The sequence below is a fragment of the Pinus tabuliformis genome, chromosome 9 (assembly GCF_031772625.1).
Source record: "Pinus tabuliformis cultivar Carrire ecotype Pingquan chromosome 9, CPIR1, whole genome shotgun sequence".
In the NCBI taxonomy this organism is placed as follows: domain Eukaryota; kingdom Viridiplantae; phylum Streptophyta; class Pinopsida; order Pinales; family Pinaceae; genus Pinus; species Pinus tabuliformis.
Window position 1 is genome coordinate 1,879,365,305 of NC_142307.1, and position 16,562 is coordinate 1,879,381,866.

At 38.7% G+C, this 16,562-nt stretch overlaps 1 protein-coding gene across 1 annotated transcript; it reads left to right on the forward strand.

Moving 5' to 3' along the window:
• Window positions 1-14,878: 14,878 nt before the first annotated feature.
• LOC149156415 (high-affinity nitrate transporter 3.1-like) lies at window positions 14,879-15,723 on the forward strand. Its single transcript, XM_089443789.1, has 2 exons — window positions 14,879-15,029; window positions 15,245-15,723. Exons 1-2 carry the CDS (start codon window positions 14,879-14,881, stop codon window positions 15,721-15,723), a joined length of 630 nt encoding a protein of 209 aa, XP_089299915.1.
• Window positions 15,724-16,562: the final 839 nt, after the last annotated feature.

Genomic DNA, 16,562 nt, shown 5'->3' on the forward strand with positions numbered 1-16,562 from the left:
CTTGTCCAAAACCTAAATGTAAATTGAGAGTCTCTATCAGTAATAATTTCCATGGGTAACCTACATCCAGATAACTTCTGTTATAAATATTCATGCCACATCGATGACATCATATGTGTCTTAGACACGGATGAAATGGAAACTTTTGGTCAACTTATAAACTATGTCCAAGATGGAATTTTTCCTTTGTGACATGAGTGACTAAGCTACAAAAAAATCCATAGACATGAATTCCCACTTGGACATATGAATGTCATGTAGTTGTAGGATTCCTATTCATTGTTGATGGTCAACCTTCACTTGTTTACATTCAAGACACTTTGCAACAAACTAGCCCATGTCATGTCGACCCGAAATAAAATCATCTTCGCATCTACATACATCTTGTTCATGTTAGCGCTTGAAATTTCACCTCAGGCTGAGAAAGGTAAACCTCAAGGCAACATCAAACCACTTAGCCTCGTAGCTAGCCCTACGGGGCAGGAGAGGGCTCTCTCCGGTCTATCTCGGTAAAGATCTTCAATTGGTGAGATGACCAATAGGGTAACACTGATTTTAGGCTAGTAAACTGATCAAATGGGTTGATTTGGGGTTTTTAGGGTTTTTGGTGGCAAATTGAGGAGATGGCAATTTTGGGTGCGGGGATTGGACACAGTTTCTGCAGGGGGTTCTTTGGGGCGAGATAGGAGACAGTATTGATGCCTTATATTGAGGTGAATGGATGAGAAAGATAGGTGAGGAGCTAAGGAGAGCAAACAATAACTTTGAATTCTCCTTAAACAGTAGAAAACATTGAAATTAAACAAACTTAAAAGCAGAGCATGACAGTCATGAATTCTACTTTAACACTTCATTTGTTTAATGTGCAGAAGGAAAAGAAAGGAAATGATTCACATAACACACTTACAAGTACATAGAGAAACACACCATCAATACATGTAACCACAAGAATCCCAAAAAGGACTGCAAAACCCTGGTCTTCCTTAGCCAAAAATTGCAGAGATATAGTGAATAATACAATGATAGCTTCTCCCTCAAGAGTCCAACCTTCCAACCCCTAAAAATGACTAAGAAAATACGTAATATAGGCAAGCTAACACCTTTCCTTGGCTCTAGGGGTCGAGCTCATCCTTCTAGGAGCTGTTTCAACCAATTCTAAACTGAGGACTAAAATCTAGACAGTCAAAACAACTTGCCTCTATAAACTAGGAAACCAATTCATTCATTTAATTTTCACCTATCTCATGAATTAATCTTCTAGAAGAGATACATAAGTGTAAAAGTGTCATAAAATTACATTATTTACATCAAGGAGGATAACAATTCACTCCAAAAAGTCAAACATGGTCAAATCTGCATTTTTCTGAGCTATACAGTGAAAATTTGAGAAAATTGCCTGATAGGTCGCGCGCCTCTGCCTGACGGGTCGCGCGCCTTTGAGGGCACTTTGGGGGCACTTTCAGGTGTCCAAATGAGGCCAGAGTAGGCTTGTTGGAAAGGTTTGTGAGTCTACTTTCCAACCCAATTGGAATTTATGAATTTGGTTGTCATTTGCCCCTCCAAAATTGCAATCTCCCAAGACTGCTTTCTGTGTGTCAAAAATGTGGCAGAAAGTCATTTTTTGCTTGTTTTTTGACCTTCTGGAGGCCCAAAACTTCATAAAATCTCTTGGCAATGGATGAGCATATGTAAATTTTCATGAAAAATCTAGAAATGCTGAGTTTTTGCAAAATGAAGTTGCCAAGAGAAAGGGTCGCGCGGGGGGTGAGACCCGTTAATGGGACAAAACCTGTAAATTGCCTGAAAAAACCAAAATTGACCTAAAATGCTCAAAATTTCTTGGGATTTGTACTGTGGCTGAGCTATTTAGTATCATTCTCCTTCAAAGAAGCCTTATCCAAGATATGGAGGGGATCGGACCTTTTCCTTCGTTTTTGTGCTTTGGCCAGCCGTCTTTGGAGCACCTTCATTTTTTCCTTGCATACGTGCGTTCGGGCCCAATAGTGGTTTTTCATGTTCCGGAGCAGGCTCAACTTCTGGTGTTAACTCACGGTCATCACTTTGCTCATAGTCGGTTTCGGTTTCTGACATGGTTTCAGGGGCAAAGTGGTTGAAATGTACTACTGCTTCTGCTTTGAAATCTGCTGTTTTAACTGTTTTGAAATGCTATTTCAAGGGGACAAGTAGCACAAGGGAAATGTTAGGGAAGGGAGACTTGGAAGGGAAATTGGGAAAAATATATGAAACAGGGAGTTTAGGGGAAGAATTATGACATATACATCATCATACAATTTCATTTGCAAGGATGTTATGAGAGGTAGGGTTTAGGGTTTGATTTTTGATTGTTAGGGAAGAGGGGTAGGGCTTAGGGCTTTTCATTAATTTTGCAAGGGAAATTTACATGGAATGTCAAGGAAAAAGAAATGGGAACGGGGAAAAAATGATTACAAGGGAATACCTTAAAACATCATAAAACCCTAGCCACTTTTACAATTTCAAACTACAGCAACATGGAGCTTTTCTCTTGCACATGGAGATCTTTGAAAATGTACTCATGATTTCTTTTAAGCAACAAATTTTTAAGCTTGAGGGCCTACCTCACACAATCCAGCGATTTTGTGGCTCCTTGGTGAAATTTGTAGGCGGTTTTATAAGGAGGGCGCTGACGGGTCGCGCGCCTCACCCAACGGGTCGTGCGCCACTGACGGGTCGCGCCCGTTAAAAAATTGCACTGTCGGAGTGCGCTCAACGGGTCGCGCGCCTGTGACGGGTCGCGCGCCTGGTCTGACGGGTCGCGCGCCTGTCCAGCTCACAAATTTCGCCCAATCTCTCTTGCAATCACTTGCTCTGTGACTTAGATGCACAATGAGGCTCGATGAAGGGAGATTGGGACTTTTATAACCTTATTTGAATTAATTTCATGCCCAAACCCACTTTATAATGTTTTTCTTTGACACTTTATAAACTTGATGTTTTTGGTTTCCTTTTATCCTGAAATTGACTAATTTGATGCTTTTGCTCGATGCTTTTTGCAGGGATAACATCTGAAGGATCTTGGCAAGGGAGCCAGGGTTACATGCTGTCCTTTGAAGCCTTTTGAAATTTTACAATTTTTACAAAATTTTGAGAAATGACCTTGGCTTTAAAACAAGGTTTTTAAATCCAAGGTGAAAATTAACTGTACAAGATGAAATTTTTCGAAGAAACACTTTGAAAATCATCCCTCTGGTTTTCTGGGCACTTATTGACCTTCAGAGACATGACCTTGAAGACAAATTTGACCTAAACCCTAGACCTAGAAATTTTGACCTCAAGACAAGACAAGACAAGTAACCTTGAAAAAGTTTAATGACTGAAACAACTTGATCCAGCAGTGCCAAGAGGGGAATAAAGACCCCAGCTCCTCCATCAGGGTTATGGCATGCCTAATGGAATGCAAGACACTGATGAGACACCTACTTATGCAAATGCAAAGAGCTTTGATCGCTGATGGAGGGCTACTAGACCGACTCTAACATTGGCTCCAATGGGGATGGTAGCTCCTTGGAGGTACCAAGAACCTTAGACCTCTGGGAGAGCTAGACCAGTGCCTTTCAATCATTGGGCAATGGAGTCAAAAACTCAAGTTGAAATGCATGACTAAAAACTGATAACTTGACAATCACAAATTGACTCTTACTCAACTAAAAACTGACTCAACACTTAAACACAACCGACAAACTGGAAATGATGCTCAAAGTGGAGCTTATTCATCAAAACCTACTCTAACAGTTTCATTCATCACCTGATCAAGTGAAATGAAACAACCAGTGCAACCAAGTAAGTATCCCATCTGTTGTTCGAATTCTCCGCAAGTGCTCACTTATGAACAACAAAAGAGAACTACTGAAAGGCAACTCCCATGACAACTTCGAAACAGATCCGTTGAATGATATGGATTCACTATCCACCTCCAAAAACACTGCATAAGGATCTTGAAGTTCATGCACACTGGGACTTAGCTCAACCAATGGATTACTTCTCTTCTCCTCATACCATGAATGCAAACTTTGATTTGAGCCTTGTGATGAGACCTCTGCTGAAAATGACGAAGAAACCGGCTGCCGGATCAAGTTCATATCAGCACATGTTTCAAGCTCACATGTAGTCAATGGAGAAAAACTTTGACTGCAAACCTCATCCAAAACATCAGCTATTGGATCATGAAAAACTTGAAAAGACTGCTGCAATCCCATTTCTATTGGTTCCATTGTGATTACATGATTGCCTACATGCTGCTCATTCTTCACTGAAGATGGACTATGCAAATTTCCCTTCAAATACTGAAATGATTCAAAACAGAATGGTAGGGAACCTTCTTGTATCATTTGATCAAATATGTCAGCTTCCATGCCTTCATCTGCAACTTGACAACCAATGGCATTTGGGGGCTGCAAATCTGAATATGAGAAGTCTGGAACAAGGTTTTTATTGCCTTCAAGATGGTCTAGATCAAGACTTGTTGACAGCTGATTTCTAAGTTCATGGAAGTTGTCTCTAATGAACTGACATGAATCAAAACAAAAAGGTAAAGATCCTTCACTTACTTCAAACTTTGCTGCACTTTCCTCATCACTGTCATAGCTGGTATGTGATGGCTGAACATTATATTCGAGCTGCTGAAAATGAACTTCTTCCTCCCACAAACTAGCTGTTGATTTGTTTGTAAGATTAGCTTCTGTTTGGAGAACATAATCATCATCATACTGATCATACTGAGGCAAATCATCGGTATAAAACATATCATCAAGCATGCAGGTCATATCAACAGTTCTTTCTTCGCCAAGGTGATCTATAAAACAATCATTATCAGATCTATGACAACTAGGATAAGAAACAAAATGTTTTGGATCAGCAACTTGTTCTTCTTCAATCAGCGAGCCTTGAACATCATAATCATTCCTTGTGTTGATCTTGTCCATCATCTTTTCCACTGCACTTACCAAAATGTCAAGCTTTACCTCTAGAGATGTCGATTTTTCTGGATCTATGTTTTTCATCTCTTCTTCCTTCAACCTTGTCCTTCGGATCAACAGATGAGCTTCTACATTTACTGCATTGTTTTGCATCTCGTGAAGTGTTGCAATATCCCTTTCTCTCAGCTGAAACTCCATCTCCGGATCAAAGGCACCCGGATAGTGCAAGAGAGTAGATCTAGAAGAAGGTCTTATATCAGCTGGCATCGAATAATAAACTTGGTTAAATCTGGCTGAAAACTGTTGTACTGTCTCCCCTGGCAATCTTTTCAGCTGGTTATACTCTTCTACAATCAAGAAAAGGTTCTGCCCGATCATCCACCTATCAAGAAAAACTTTGACGAACTGCTAGAAACCTAAGATGCTTGCATCAGGCAGGGCTTTGAACCAACTCTTCACTTTGGCTTGCAAAGAAAGAGCAAAAAGCCTAACACTAACATCTTCTTCATCAACTTCAAAGAGATCTAGAAAATTCTCAAAATTCTGCACATGTTGCTCAGCGTTGATATTATTACATTCACCATCAAACCTCGGCAAGTATAGATCATAGTTTTTGGGGAAAGCATGAAGAACGGAAGGTAAAACAAGAGGCTTATACCGATCTGGAATTTTACAAGGGGTAGGGGTATGTACAGCAGGTATAGGTTCATCACAAAATTCGGAAAAAGGATCTTGATCAAGCTTAAAAGCATGCAAATCTTTGGTATTCACAATCTTCAAAGGGAAAGAATCAACTGCAGGCCGAGGATCTCTTCTCAAATACAATATACTTTGCAAAGCCTTCTTAGCATTCTTGGGAAAAGAGAAGAAATAATTTATGACAAAGAACAAAATGTCTTGGATGAAATTCCAACTGGAGTACCTGATCTGTCCATATTGTCCTTTCATGTTTTTGTTGGTCGGGATCATCCTCCAGTGGAGTCTTTGGATCTGATCTCGAAACTGATTTAGAGTCGCTAAGTGAATGATTTCAGCCTTTCAAGTGTCTGATCGTTGTCCACAATCAACAATCAGATCTGAACTTGATACATGTACTAGGGTAAAATGCAAATGAAGTGCTGTATCCACAAGCTCACGGAGATGGACTGAAGCAGCGTTTATCTACTTCCGCTTATGCAAAGCAAAAGCGTTTCGAAGGCTACTTGGCATAACTTCAAGCTCCGTCTAAGACTTATGAGACAAACACATCAACCCACAAACAAGTTTGTTCTCCCCAGTATGGTCGCCAATATGTTAGCGCTTGAAATTTCACCTCAGGCTGAGAAAGGTAAACCTCAAGGCAACATCAAACCACTTAGCCTCGTAGCTAGCCCTACGGGGCAGGAGAGGGCTCTCTCCGGTCTATCTCAGTAAAGATCTTCAATTGGTGAGATGACCAATAGGGTAACACTGATTTTAGGCTAGTAAACTGATCAAATGGGTTGATTTGGGGTTTTTAGGGTTTTTGGTGGCAAATTGAGGAGATGGAAATTTTGGGTGCGGGGATTGGACACAGTTTCTGTAGGGGGTTCTTTGGGGCGAGATAGGAGACAGTATTGATGCCTTAGATTGAGGTGAATGGATGAGAAAGATAGGTGAGGAGCTAAGGAGAGCAAACAATAACTTTGAATTCTCCTTAAACAGTAGAAAACATTGAAATTAAACAAACTTAAAAGCAGAGCATGACAGTCATGAATTCTACTTTAACACTTCATTTGTTTAATGTGCAGAAGGAAAAGAAAGGAAATGATTCACATAACACACTTACAAGTACATAGAGAAACACACCATCAATACATGTAACCACAAGAATCCCAAAAAGGACTGCAAAACCCTGGTCTTCCTTAGCCAAAAATTGCAGAGATACAATGAATAATACAATGATAGCTTCTCCCTCAACAGTCCAACCTTCCAACCCCTGAAAATGACTAAGAAAATACATAATATAGGCAAGATAACACCTTTCCTTGCCTCTAGGGGTCGATCTCATCCTTCTAGGAGCTGTTTCAACCAATTCTAAACTGAGCACTAAAATCTAGGCAGTCAAAACAACTTGCCTCTATAAACTAGGAAACTAATTCATTCATTTAATTTTCACCTATCTCATGAATGAATCTTCTAGAAGAGATACATAAGTGTAAAAGTGTCATAAAATTACATTATTTACATCAAGGAGGATAACAATCCACTCCAAAAAGTAAAACATGGTCAAATCTGCGTTTTCCTGAGCTGTACAGAGAAATTTTGAGAAAATTGCCTGATAGGTCGCGCGCCTCTGCCTGACGGGTCACGCGCCTTTGAGGGCACTTTTGGGGCACTTCCAGGTGTCCAAATGAGGCAAGAGTAGGCTTGTTGGAAAGGTCTGTGAGTCTACTTTCCAACCCAACTAGAATTTCTGAATTTGGTTGTCATTTGCCCCTCCAAAATTGAAATCTCCCAAGACTACTTTCTGTGTGTCAAAAATGTGGCAGAAAGTCATTTTTTGCTTGTTTTTTGACCTTCTGGACGCCCAAAACTTCATAAAATCTCTTGGCAATGGATGAGAATATGTAACTTTTCATGCAAAATCTGGAAATGCTGAGTTTTTGCAAAATGAAGTTGCCAAGAGAAAGGGTCGCGCGGGGGGTGAGACCCGTTAATGGGACAAAACCTGTAAATTGCCTGAAAAAACCAAAATTGACCCAAAATGCTCAAAATTTCTTGGGATTTGTGCTGTGGCTGAGCTATTTAGTATCATGCTCCTTCAAAGAAGCCTCAGCCAAGATATGGAGGGGATCGGACCTTTTCCTTCGTTTTTGTGCTTTGGCCAGCCGTCTTTGGAGCACCTTCATTTTTGCCTTGCATACGTGCATTCGGGCCCAATAGTGGTTTTTCATGTTCCGGAGCAGGCTCAACTTCTGGTGTTAACTCACGGTCATCACTTTGCTCATAGTCGGTTTCGGTTTCTGACATGGTTTCAGGGGCAAAGTGGCTGAAATGTACTGCTGCTTCTACTTTGAAATCTGTTGTTTTAACTGTTTTGAAATGCTGTTTCAAGGGGACAAGTAGCACAAGGGAAATGTTAGGGAAGGGAGACTTGGAAGGGAAATTGGGAAAAATATATGAAACAGGGAGTTTAGGGGAAGAATTAAGACATATACATCATCATACAATTTCATTTGCAAGGATGTTATGAGAGGTAGGGTTTAGGGTTTGATTTTTTATTGTTAGGGAAGAGGGGTAGGGTTTAGGGCTTTTCACTAATTTTGCAAGGGAAATTTACATGGAATGTCAAGGAAAAAGAAATGGGAATGGGGAAAAAATGATTACAAGGGAATACCTTAAAACAGCATAAAACCCTAGCCACTTTTACAATTTCAAACTATATCAACATGGAGCTTTTCTCTTGCACATGGAGATCTTTGAAAATGTACTCATGATTTCTTTTAAGCAACAAATTTTTAAGCTTCAGGGCCTACCTCACACAATCCGGCGATTTTGTGGCTCCTTGGTGAAATTTCCAGGCAGTTTTATAAGGAGGGCGCTGACGGGTCGCGCGCCTCACCCAACGGGTCGCGCGCCACTGACGGGTCGCGCCCGTTAAAAAATTGCACTGTCGGAGTGCGCTCAATGGGTCGCGCGCCTCTGACAGGTCGCGCGCCTGGTCTGACCGGTCGCGCGCCTGTCCAGCTCACAAATTTCGCCCAATCTCTCTTGCAATCACTTGCTCTATGACTTAGATGCACAATGAGGCTCGATGAAGGGAGATTGGGACTTTTATAACCTTATTTGAATTAATTTCATGCCCAAACCCACTTTATAATGTTTTTCTTTGACACTTTATAAACTTGATGTTTTTGGTTTCCTTTTATCCTGAAATTGACTAATTTGATGCTTTTGCTCGATACTTTTTGCAGGGATAACATCTAAAGGATCTTGGCAAGGGAGCCAGGGTTACATGCTGTCCTTTGAAGCCTTTTGAAATTTTACAATTTTTACAAAATTTTGAGAAATGACCTTGGCTTTAAAAACAGGGTTTTTAAATCCAAGGTGAAAATTAACTGTACAAGATGAAATTTTTCGAAGAAATACTTTGAAAATCATCCCTCTGGTTTGCTGGGCACTTATTGACCTTCAGAGACATGGCCTTGAAGACAAATTTGACCTAAACCCTAGACCTAGAAATTTTGACCTCAAGACAAGACAAGTAACCTTGAAAAAGTTTAATGACTGAAACAATTTGATCCAGCAGAGCCAAGAGGGGAATAAAGACACCAGCTCCTCCATCAGGGTTATGGCATGCCTAATGGAATGCAAGACACTGATGAGACACCTACTTATGCAAATACAAAGAGCTTTGATCACTGATGGAGGGCTACTAGACCGACTCTAACAGTTCACATTCGGATCTACATAGTAAGGTCGGGTTAAATTTGTCATGCTAGATCCATGAAGCTTTGCACCTCATGAACATTCTAGGCACATGTCATTCCATTATGCCCTTCACCTTTTCCAAGTCCATCAAAATTCCCTCTCATGAAATGATGTGATTGAGATCATGAATCTCCTTCTAAAAGAAAGATAACTTCACTGGTTTTCCATATAACGTGTTTTCCCTTAAGCACACCAACATAATCCTCAAGTTTTCTTCATGTTCCTTTCATTACTAAAATACATGAGAATGCTGCCTAGAAGGACTTGCACAAAGTGGTCTAGATACTATCAGAACACACCATTCATGAGACTCATGAACATTCCTAGTGCATTTGTTAAACCAAATAGAACCACTATGAACTCTTATTGCAAAAACCATGTTTGAAAGGAATTTTTAGGAATGTCACCCTGCTTAATCATTAACTCAAGATATCTTGTTCATAGATCAATTTTTGAGTAAACTATTTATCCCTTAATTTGATCAAAGAAATCATCTATTTCGGCTATTGAGTACATATTCTTCATTGTGGGTTGATTTAATCTTTATAATCTATGAACAACCTTAGGGAACCATTCTTATTCTTGAAAAAAAATCATCGGTGTGCCCAAAGGTGAAACATTATTCCCAAGTATAATAGTTCTTTCAACTACATCTACAACTCACAAATTTCTAGAGATGTCATCCTGTAGGGTGTCTTGGATATTGACACCATGTTAAGCTTCACAATTGTGTGATTTATCCATACAGATAAAATAATATCGGAAAATATAGTCATCGTGACACAGGATCATTTCCAGAGAATTAGTTCTTATATAATTGATAATATGATCACTACAGATCCATACATGATCATAATATGGAATGGATCAGTTAATCTATCTGCCCTAGGAACTTCCCTAGGAATTGCCTTGGGAAATTCCCTAGTCCCAATGAGATATGATGAGCCTATACTTATTTTCTTAAGCTTACTTAGTTAGGGGGCTATTCTAACTTGTATTGGTAAGGGTTAAATTGAGAAACTACTTCTGCTTTATATTGCAATCCGATCAGTGTCCCATCACTGAAAAATCGATTATTGAACTAATCATTATTTCAAATAGCACATGGGTAAATTCTACTCATTTATCTAATATATATAGCCAAATCTGAGAACCACTCTCTCTCCCAAGAGGTAACATTGGTAATTCTTTGGGGAAAACATCCCAAAATAATGGCAAAATTGGGTGGTGACCTAGGGAGGGTCCCTTCCTGTCACTTATTTCCCCAACAACATATAATTTATCGCCTTACATAAGGCAACATTTAACCTTCATCATTGAGATGAATTGTAGGGAGACTTCCCTCTTATTATTATAGATCTCAATTGATCTTCCTTTATCGTCTAAACATATCACTTACTTTTTTAAACAAACCACTGAAACTCTATGATCTTCTAGCCAATCATCCATTCTGATGATTACATCATATGGTCCTACGGTAGGGACATACACCTTCAACATAGTTTTAAAACCCCCAAGGTTTACCAAGCATTGGTTTATATTGGGTCCTACCACTTGTTTTACCAAAAAATCCATCTCTACATGTTTAAATTCCACGTGCTCATAGGCTACCAACCCACATTTTTCTAATGTAACTAGTGAAATGAAACTATCTTTAGCGTAAAAATAAAAATAAAATGTTAAATTTTACATGATTTATCATACTTGAATTTTTCACCAGTCTTTTAGCTTGGTAGCTAGCCCTACGAAGCTAGAGAGGGCTCTCTCCAAAGGATCACAGCCAAGAGGGCTGGACAGATTAGGGTTTTAGGCTAGATGTAAAGTGCAGAGGGTGTTTGATTTGATTTGGTGGGGATTGGTTGAAGAGGATTAGGTCAAAAAGACTAGGTCAGGGCAAATGAGGGTATGATTGCAGACATCTGATGGAGCAAGGTAGGTAGGCACTCTAACACTTTAAGGTTATGAAGTGAGATGGATAAGACTGGTGAGGTTCTAGAAACAGCAAGACAAGCATGTATTCTTTCTAAACTGAAGAAACTTGACAAACTATGTAGATTTCCCCAAAACAGAGCATATAAAATGTATTCTGCTCATCAACTTGAAAATCAACATATCATAGAAGTGACGTGAAATATGGGAGCAAAAAACATTCAAACATATGCAACATAAGAAGAAACTAAGTCAAAATTCCATACCACGGGTATTCCACCAAAATAGCTACAACTCATTCATTAAATTCTGCCATATACTGATTACACTAGTGTCTTTGATCCACAACCAAACATCCAACTGATTCCAACCTGTGAAATGACTAGGAAAATACATAATATAGGCCTCAAAAAAACTCATCCTAGCCTCAGGGGTCAAATCCATGAGAGGAGGAGAAGTTGCAAGAAAGGCTGAACTGATAGCTTGAGTATAGGGTGGTCAAAGTGACTCATCCCTAACTTAAGCAAACTGATTCATTACATGCCATGTAGGCCTTTTAACTAATGTATTTACCCTAGATAACAGTAAAAAACATAATAATTACATCATCTTGATCAATTACATGAGTAAAACATCAATTCCCCTTAGGTGAAAGTGAGTTTAAAGTGAAATAGTGAAAAATGTAGAAGGTTGTCAAATGCGCCCTTTTAGTGTCAAACGCACCCTTTTAGTGTCAAACGCACCCTCCAACTTCAGAGCTGCTTTTTGGTGCCTTCCCGGTGTCCACATTTGCTCCAAGATAGCTCGTTGGAAAGCCCTTCGAGTCTAATTTCCATATATGCCATCAGTGTTCAATTTGGAGGTCAGTTTCCCTATCAAAATGCCAATCTACCAAGACTAGTAAATGCGCAGTGACCAGGCCAAAAAAGAGGCACAAAGGTGGTTTTTTAATGGTTTTTAACCTTTTTGACTGACCAGCTTTCCCTCAAATGCTTAGCAAATGCACACGGTGCATGTACTCATCACTCTAAATCCAAAAATGATGACCATTTGCTCATTGGATGCTCCAAAAAAGAGCGCAACGTCCAAGGTGTTGTGCGTTTGACCGTTTCACTGTGCTAAAAATACTTCAAAAAACACAAAAAATCATAACTTGCCAAATTTGTTCAAAAATGGTCAAAATTGGTGGGCTGATAGCTGGTCATATGTTTGAGGCATGGAGTGATGCCTCGGTAAGAATATCTAGCCTCTTTTTCTCCTCTTGCTTGGTCAAGGCTTCAATTTTTGCATGAGCTCTTTTGAGCTTGGTCCTTGCAATTTTGTTTCTCATGGCATAGTACTTTGCCATCCTTCTCTGAATCTCAACATCCCTTTTGGCCTTGTCTAAGAGGCTCTCAAGATGACCATTTACCCTCTCGAGCCAATGTTCTCGGTCGTCATTTAACGATTTGGAAAATTGCTCATTCAAGGTGAGCTCATTGGCTAATTCTGCCTCCTTTTGTCTTTCTAGCTCCAAGGCTCTCTTTAGGCCTCTAGTCCTTGGCCTTCTTCTCGATACCTGCTCATCAAGATGTTTACCATATTGTACATATTCCTCATCAAGTAAGGCCTTAGCCTTTTCAGCCTCTCTCTTTTCTTTTCCGAGCTGAATCGCCATGAACACATGTTTGACCTCAAACTGCCTGTTCTCCTGCTCATAGTAGGAAATAATGTATTTGGCCCTTTGCAAATTGACCTGGAGCTCTCCTATGAGTGCATTCTTCTCCTTGATGAAAATATTTGTGCTTTAACTGTCATCATTCCCATCAGAATCAACTAACTGAAAATCATGCTCTATCTCATGGAGGTCTTCCTCCTACTGCTGAATCTCTACCTCTTTAACTTTTTCCTTACCCTTCTGTACCTACTTTGCCGATGAAGAAGCCAAGGCCCCTCCCACAATCATTGGGGTGAACACTTGCCTATGCCCGCTCTAATAGGTATGTGCCAAGGTACCTAAACCAGCCCCTTTGGGCTTGCTGCTCTCACCATGATCAATATGCTCTTGCCCACTGCCTTCATCCCTTCCAGGTGAATGAATAGTCTCATGAAATGGTGATGATGGAGGTGATGGTGTGGCTGCCTCATCAGATGAAGATGGATCATGTATGGGCTGAGGTGGAGGAATGGGGGTGGATGGGTGAGAAGATGAAGGTGCTTCTTGGCCATGCTGAATATATGGGACAAAATCTCATTGGATATGAAAGTGTCCCATGCAATGTTAAGCTGATCAAGGTGGTGTAGGACTATCATCTTGATGAGAGAGTGGTGAAAGATGCTATGCATTTGATGATCATAATCCTTTCTTCGGGCAATGAATGACATCTTGTCAATATCCCAGTATGATATAATTGAATAGAATGTCTAGAAATTAATATTTTTAGATGTTAATTATTTTAAGTTTTGGAGTTTTTTATTTGAATTTGGTTAAACAATTTTTTATTATATTGTATTTTTATTTTATTTAAAATATATTTAAATATATAAATAATTTTAAAACTGTTTTTTTTAAATATTCTAATTTATTTTTATTTAAATATATATAAATAAAATAAAAGATGTCTTTCATTACATCATTAAGATTTGATCGACTTTTCGAACTAACCAATATGATCCTCCAACACATCAATATTGAAAACTAACCATAATAAAAACTAACCATAATAAAATATTAAGATTTTACAAATTTTACACGTAACCATTTATGATTCCAAACAAAATTTATAAAATTTAAAACAAATTTAAATGAAAACCCTCAAAAAGATTTGAGAAAACTACTACGTATTGACTCTGCTAACGACAAAAGTAATATAACGTATTATTAATTCTGATAAGAGTATATAGCCATCTCACTTACAAGTCCATGCACAATGAGTGACATACCACTTTATTAAGAGTTGCAAACATCATATCGACGTCACACGGCACTATATCTGCTTTTTAGTCGTGCGCACTGTGAGGGTTTCTGCCTCACAGTGGGAACATCTTCACAGGATTTTTCCCTTCAACAGAGAAGTCGAATGCGGATTGTATCCAAAGGATTAGGATTATTTCAAATGGCGAGTAATTGGATCTGAATTGGCGCGTTTAGAGCCGTTGGTAACTGGCGAGTTTCAGCCTTTCATCTCCTTTCTCGGCGTATTCCCTTCACCGCGTACCACGCCAAGAACTGTGGCCAGGCGGCTTTTGGGAGTGGATAGAATCATTTGTCCTCACAATTCCGACTATTGAGCCAACTATTCAAAAGAATCTTGGTCGTCTGAAGGGGCGGAAATGAAATGGGATCCGAGGGCTTCATCTCTCTTAAAAAGACACCAACCTTCATTTCATTTCTAGTTCTTGTTCTTCTGCAGGCAGTGTGACATTTGGAATTTTTGCAACTTATTCCGACTGGATTTTGTTCTGCCGTTACGTAAGCAACCATACAGTTCTTTTTTTTTGTTTTCAGTCTTATAACAAAGCATCTGGTTTAATTTGAACAGATGGGTTATTTTTATGCAGAAATGAGCTCTGCAGTTGAATTTGTACTGTGGCATATAGTGGTGATTATGTGTTCAGTGGCATGGGCTAGTGCAGGGACGCACTTCTCTTCCTTGCCTAATACTCTGGAAGTCATAGCAACCATCAATTCATCAACACCAACAGTGGCTAATGGTAACAAGCATTAACTTCATTTAAATTATTATCATTTTTGACGGAAAACTTTAGGAGAAATCTAAAAGACGATGTAGATTATGGATGTTGTGAACCTAGCGTGTTTAATTTAAAGAATTAGAATTGGAACTATTTGAGTTAATTGGGTTTTATTCAAATTATTAGACTCACTTTGTTAGATACTTAGATACCTAGTTTAAACTTTAATATTGCAGCGGCCATGGCAGGGAGAGACCAGCTGCTGGTGTCATGGTGGGTAAAAGAATTATCATCACCATGGGTGGATTCAGAATACAAGACTGTGAAGGTGAAGCTGTGTTTCGGTCCAGTGAGTCAAGTGGACAGACAATGGAGGAAGACTGATGACGATCTGAAGAAGGACAAGACGTGCCAGTTTGATATCACTGAGCGGTCCTATGATTCAAATATCAACAGAAACACCATCAAATGGACTGTGGGGAGGAAAGTGCCGAAAGCAATTTACTTCGTGAGAGCATACGCATTGAATGCATTGGGGAATGAAGTGGCATACGGGCAGACCAGCAACCTGTTCATGGTGGAGGCTATCTCTGGGAGGCATGCTTCCCTTGACATCGCCACCGTTGTTTGCTCTGCTTTCTCCATTGTATTTCTCCTCGGGTTTTTCATTGTGGAAAAATGGAGTCCCAAGAAAGCTGCGTTGCAGAAGAAATAAAAGGAACAATGACTCAATAAATGCAGAAGAAGGTAGACCAAGGAGAACGGATACAATGTGATTGGGAAAACCACTAAGCTGCAATAGGTCAAACTTTGTTTATAAATCAGAGCAAGCGTTCAATGCGTGCTCGTAATGATGTGTTCTCATATTTTTCTGCATTATAGAAAAATATATTTATACAAAATGTATTGATATCCTTTTCCAGTAACATTTCAGTGAGGTATTTATATTCAACGACAGCCAAAGAGTTGTCTGTCTGCCTATTTTTTTGGTTAAAGTAATTTAAAAGAAAATTAAAACATGTTGGATGATTCTAGCAAATCGATTATGTTATTATATTAAATTAATAAAAAAAATTATATTAAATATCTATCTAAAATTATTAATTTTTTTATGAAGATAGATTGAGAAAATACAAAATAATAATACAACATAATTAATTAAATTGTTTGTTTTAATAAATTTATTTTTTAATAAATTTTATTTTATAAAATTGTCACAAATTATAAAAAGAATTATTCAAATCATTATTTATTCATCCAATTAATCATAGTATATTTTCCCGTGTTAAATTTTTTGTTTACTTTTTGGTAATATTTTGAGAAGAAAATTATTTGGATTTATAATTGTCAAAAGGTATTAATAATTAAGTTTTTTGAAATTATATGATGTTACCGATCACAAATATATTGAAATTTTTTGTCATAATAGTCATATAAATCATAATAATAAAAAGGAAACATAGCCATAATATAAGAGCTTGTTTTTTTTTTCCTCCCCACTGGCTGTGTCTAATCATAATGGTAGAATACATGGAAAAGACACTTAGAGACATT

Coding starts and splice junctions, on each gene's coding strand:
- LOC149156415 (XM_089443789.1), top strand. CDS start 14,879: ATGAGCTCTGCAGTTGAATTTGTACTGTGGCATATAGTGGTGATTATG. Junction 15,030..15,244: donor AACACCAACAGTGGCTAATG/GTAACAAGCATT, acceptor TTAATATTGCAG/CGGCCATGGCAGGGAGAGAC.